The sequence below is a fragment of the Nerophis lumbriciformis genome, linkage group LG29 (genome assembly GCF_033978685.3).
Source record: "Nerophis lumbriciformis linkage group LG29, RoL_Nlum_v2.1, whole genome shotgun sequence".
In the NCBI taxonomy this organism is placed as follows: domain Eukaryota; kingdom Metazoa; phylum Chordata; class Actinopteri; order Syngnathiformes; family Syngnathidae; genus Nerophis; species Nerophis lumbriciformis.
The window spans coordinates 9,129,001-9,135,000 of NC_084576.2; the positions used below are offsets into that span (position 1 = coordinate 9,129,001).

Consider the following 6,000-nt stretch of genomic DNA (forward strand, 5'->3'; position numbering starts at 1 on the left):
AAATAAAAAAAATAAAAACATGCCTGTCCCTAATCAATATAAATAGAAACAGCTACACTTGGGGTGCACACATATTCTGTGTGTGTGTGTGTGTGTGTGTGTGTGTGTGTGTGTGTGTGTGTGTGTGTGTGTGTGTGTGTGTGTGTGTGTGTGTGTGTGTGTGTGTGTGTGTGTGTGTGTGTGTGTGTGTGTGTGTGTGTGTGTGTGTGTGTGTGTGTGTGTGTGTGTGTGTGTGTGTGTGTGTGTGTGTGTGTGTGTGTGTGTGTGCGTACATTGCGGGAGACTGGGCTGATGTAACGACCCAAACACATGCTTGCGAGCTGTTGCCAGCTTTACTTTGATCAGTTGTATACAGTTACATTTGGGATAAACATAGGAATGTGCACATCGTACGTGTGTGTCTGCCAACTCTAATAAGAAACCCACACACGGTACCCCGACTGTAATGTGATTGCTACTAATTTTTTTTTAACTTTAGCGCCGTATAGAAAATACAATTACATTAATTTTACCTTCTTGGAAAGGTAGAGGGTGCCTTTAAGGGGGTCACACCAACTTCCTAATGTAGTAGTATAAGCACTGAATTTGTTGCTGACTTTCTTGCAATGCAATCACGTCTATAACCCGACTTTGAATAACACAAGCCGCAGACAAACATTAAGGGGCTTCTCTGTCATTTATGAGGAGTCATTGCGGTAAAAACTGGCTGTTATGCAGTTACTTGTTTTGACAGTGCTTGCAGTTTTTCATGTAAACCACAATTGGGAACAATCAAAAAAGTGAGAAACCACATGCAGACAATGCATAACAACCTGCTTACAAAAAGGAAAAGTTTTTCACAGGTTAATTTTGGACATGTAGTTAGTTTTTGATAACATACATTTGCTAATAAACAAGTGTATTTTTTTTTCAAGATTTCTTATTTTGGTACCATTGATACCACAAAGTTAAAGTAAGATTATCAGTATGTGATTCCCTTTCCCCCCTTTTTCAGGACTCAACTGGTAGCTTTGTACTACCCTTCCGCCAAGTGCTCTACTCCCCTTACCCGACCACACACATCGATGTTGACATAAACACTGTCAAGCAAATGCCGCCCTGTCACGAGCATACGTACAACCAGCGCCGCTATATGCGCTCTGAGCTTAATACTCTTTGGAAGACTGACAGTGAAGAGGACATACCTCCGGACACAGTCATACCCACCGATGGCACTTTTACTCCTGACTTGTAAGTTATGTCTGTCGTTTTTTTTTTTTTACTTCTACTTAAGCTACTTACTTATTTTACAAATATTTGTGTGTAATATTAAAACAATCCTAATAGTCTTCTTTGTTTGTAGGAATATATTTCAAGATGTCATGCATAGAGATACTCTGGTCAAGTCATTTATAGATGAGGTAAGTTATTTATAAGGAGTGTGACTGTCCAGCGTATTCTCAGTTTTTGGCAGAGAAACTTTTGTCCGGCTTTTGGCCTACCAATCTTCCGCACGGTACACATTAAAAGTGATGGACAGGAAGTGTGTCTTGCGTCAGTAAAGAAATACAACATGGCAATTGTTGCGTTTGGACCAGATGTTCCTCCCAGGGAATTTAAGTTGCTGGTCACTCCTAAGTTCTTTTGATGACACATAAGCTGAGTTCTTTGAACACCAGACAGAATGGGTATTTTGTGATTTATTTTCAAAGCTTTGAAAATAAACGTGAGACCAATCCAGTACAGCAAGCGTTCACTAGCGCAGCTAAAATGATCTAATCTAAAATACAGAAACCTTCTCATCTATAAAGTGTCTCTTGCTCCCATCCTCGTTGTCCCTCCCTCCAGCCCGAACACATGCCCATTGTCCTCCTCAGCTGGGCACAGTAACAGATAAGAGAAAGGAGTTATGTCTACTCCCTGCATACCACAAAATCAAGGTTGACACATACAGTACTTGCAGACAACCAAAAGAGAACAACAGGAAGAACACTAGGTGTCTTGTAATATGACTATGAAAGTAAAGAAGTAACACTTGAATATGGATATATGTAAATATCTGCCTCCGACACTCCACATTTTTTTCCTACCAAAAATTTACTAAATCATGACCTTAAATCAAAGTACATACAAAATTGTGATTATGGCATACAGTTATATCCCGCTTTTTTTGTCTTTTAATCTTATTAGTAATAATAGTAAATCTGTCCATCTGTTTCCATGTTAGGGTACACGGAGTCAAAAGTCTGGAAATATTGGAGAGCTGTATGAGTTTCTATTTATTTTGATTCTAACCCATATATTCCAATCAATAATTATGTTGTATGTAATGTTATACTGATGTCTGAGACAAGCTCCATTAAAAAAAAAAAAAAGAAACAAAAGCTTGGTTTGTACCAAGATACAGTTTATTTAATCTCATATGGTTTAGTTGCACCACTGTAGCCACGTGTACATGGAAAACATTTATTTAATCTGATCATCATTCAGATTAGAATGTTACTGTGTACATGGACCCTGGAAAAAATTATTTGATTATGACATGCATTTTCATGCATCACACTTTAAATCGTAATACTTTTCTTTGACATGCGCAGAACCTTGCATAAACCGAAGATGTTATTTGTTCTATGGTGCCATCTTTTAGACGAGTTTGCTCACTGCAGGCGCTGAAGAAGCAGTGACTTCCACTGTAAACAAACATTGCTTTGTGCATTTCTGCTTGTTCGACATTATCTCAGTATTTATTTATAATTTTTTCCTTCTGTTCGATACTTTTGTTTTTTACCTCTCTTTTTGAAATGGACTGTTCTGTGCTTTTTATGTTGTGATTAAGTACGGGTTGCTGCGCGTCTTCATGTTTCAACATTGTGTGTATGTGTCTGAAGCTAGCAATTAGCACTTGGAGTAGATGTAATTTCGTGAATAAAACAGCTCGTAAAGACAACAACTGGATACTTCCTTTTATTGTTACATTGACGCATGACACTCCAGACCATACTTTTGTTTTTGCTAGTCTCATTTTAGAGCAACAGACTCAACATTATATAACGCTACGTCTCCACATGTTGAATGAGGGGAGACAGCAGCAAGACAATCGCTTCAGACTATTTAATTTAGTCCACCCTGTTAAAGACAGTAAGGATAATTCTAACCCGAATTTCGGAAGATGTGTTTTCATGTGCTACAATCCGGATGACCTTCGGCATAAACCACACGTCTCGATCAGAATGAAATTTTGATCCGAACTTGTGTGATCGGGTCAGAATATTCCAAATGGCGTGTTTGCATGAAGCATTTTTGTTCCGGTTAGGCTTTAAATCCGATTAAATGTGTCCATGTTCACATAGCTACTGTTAGTGTGAGGTCAAATCAGAAAGATTAATCAAATGAATGATTTATGTTGCTAAAGCACTTCTTAATATAATAGTTGTATGCAGTGGGACCTGCCCCACTGTCCAAGTCCTCGCTCAACAAAATTGTATCAGCTCAAACCTGCAGCATGTTCCATTGACTTAATGCCACCTCGTCTGTTCCAAGACGTCTGGTATGTCATCGACCCCCACGTCCAGGAAATAATTAACAGCAGTCTTTCTTCAGGGACTGTCCCAAATTATTTTAAGCATGCTATTGTAGAACCCCTGCTAAATAAGCCAAACTTAGATTTCTAACTTTGATAAAATTGTAGACCCAATTTGAAGCTTACTTTTATTTCAAAGTTTTTAGAGAAATCTGTACTTTTACAATTACAGTTGTATCTTGATTTGCATGCTATTCTTGATGTTTTTCAGTCTGGTTTTAAAGCCTTTCATAGCACCAAATCTGCACTTTTAAGGGTTTTCAACAGCCTTTTTAATATCCACTGATTCTGACGATTCTTCCATTTTAATCATTTTAAATCTAATGCTGCATTCGACACAACTGATCGCACAACTCTCATTAGTCGCTTGGAATAATGTGTGGGTTTAAGAGGTACATCCTTAAAATGCTTCCCATCCATCCATCCATCCATCTTCCTCCGCCTATTCGAGGTCGGGTCGCGGGGGCAGCAGCCAAAGCAGGGAAGCACAGACTTCCCTCTCCCCAGCCACTTCGTCCACCTCCTCCTGGGGGATCCCGAGGCGTTCCCAGGCCAGCCGGGAGACATAGTCTTCCCAACGTGTCCTGGGTCTTCCCCGTGGCCTCCTACCCGTCGGATGTGCCCGAAACACTTCCCTAGGGAGGCGTTCGGGTGGCATCCTGACCAGATGCCCGAACCACCTCATCTGGCTCCTCTCGATGTGGAGGAGCAGCGGCTTTACTTTGAGCTCCTCCCGGATGACAGAGCTTCTCACCCTATCTCTAAGGGAGAGCCCCGCCACCCGGCGGAGGAAACTCATTTCGGCCGCTTGTACCCGTGATATTGTCATTTCGGTCATGACCCAAAGCTCATGACCATAGGTGAGGATGGGAACGTAGATCGACCGGTAAATCGAGAGCTTTGCCTTCCGGCTCAGCTCCTTCTTCACCACAACGGATCGATACAGCGTCCGCATTACTGAAGACGCCGCACAGATCCGCCTGTCGATTTCACGATCCAGTCTTCCCTCACTCGTGAACAAGACTCCGAGGTACTTGAACTCCTCCACTTGGGGCAAGATCTCCTCCCCAACCCAGAGATGGCACTCCACCCTTTTCCGGGCAAGAACCATGGACTCGGACTTGGAGGTGCTGATTCCCATCCCAGTCGCTTCACACTCGGCTGCGAACCGATCCAGTGAGAGCTGAAGATCTTGGCCAGATGAAGCAATCAGGACCACATCATCTGCAAATAGCAGAGACCTAATCCTGCAGCCACCAAACCAGATACCCTCAACGCCCTGACTGCGCCTAGAAATTCTGTCCATAAAGGTTATGAACAGAATCGGTGACAAAGGGCAGCCTTGGTGGAGTCCAACCCTCACTGGAAACGTGTCCGACTTACTGCCGGCAATGCGGACCAAGCTCTGACACTGATTATACAGGGAGCGGACCGCCACAATAAGACAGTCCGTTACCCCATACTCTCTGAGCACTCCCCACAGGACTTCCCATGGTACACGGTCGAATGCCTTCTCCAAGTCCACAAAGCACATGTAGATTGGTTGGGCAAACTCCCATGCACCCTCAAGGACCCTGCCGAGAGTATAGAGCTGGTCCACAGCACCACGACCAGGACGAAAACCACACTGTTCCTCCTGAATCCGAGGTTCGACTATCCGGGGTAGCCTCCTCTCCAGTACACCTGAATAGACCTTACCGGGAAGGCTGAGGAGTGTGATCCCACGATAGTTAGAACACACCCTCCGGTTCCCCTTTTTAAAGAGAGGAACCACCACCCCGGTCTGCCAATCCAGAGGTACCGCCCCCGATGTCCACGCGATGCTGCAGAGTCTTGTCAACCAAGACAGCCCCACAGCATCCAGAGCCCTCAGGAACTCCGGGCGGATCTCATGCCACCGAGGAGCTTTTTAACTACCTCAGCAACCTCAGCCCCAGAAATAGGAGAGCCCACCACAGATTCCCCAGGCACTGCTTCCTCATAGGAAGACGTCTTGGTGGTATTGAGGAGGTCTTCGTAGTTTATTGAGTGTTGTTAAAAGGACAGGCCATGTAACAAAGTGGTAAAAATGCCCCTTTGCCAACTTTTTTGCAATGTATTGCTGCCATTAAATTCTAAGTTAATGATTATTTGCAAAAAAAAATGTAGTTTCTCAGTTCGAACATTAAATATCTTGTCTTTGCTTTCTATTTAATTGAATATAAGTTGAAAAGGATTTGCAAATCATTGTATTCTGTTTTTATTTACGAATTATACAACGTGCCAACTTAATGGGTTGTACTTGTATAGCGCTTTTCTACCTTCAAGGTACTCAAAGCGCTTTGACACTACTTCCACATTTACCCATTCACACACACATTCACACACTGATGGAGGGAGCTGCCATGCAAGGCGCTAACCAGCACCCATCAGGAGCAAGGGTGAAGTGTCTTGCTCAGGAC

The 6,000-nt window shown here is 43.0% G+C and overlaps 1 protein-coding gene across 2 annotated transcripts in view; it reads left to right on the top strand.

Moving 5' to 3' along the window:
* c9orf72 (C9orf72-SMCR8 complex subunit) overlaps window positions 1-6,000 on the top strand; it is a 55,408-nt gene that overhangs the window by 29,772 nt on the left and 19,636 nt on the right. For both annotated transcript variants that reach the window (XM_061925070.2, XM_061925069.2), the window contains 2 exons: window positions 995-1,230; window positions 1,343-1,400. In XM_061925070.2, coding sequence (XP_061781054.1) covers window positions 995-1,230; window positions 1,343-1,400 — 294 coding nt within the window. The remainder of the gene's footprint in view (window positions 1-994; window positions 1,231-1,342; window positions 1,401-6,000) is intronic.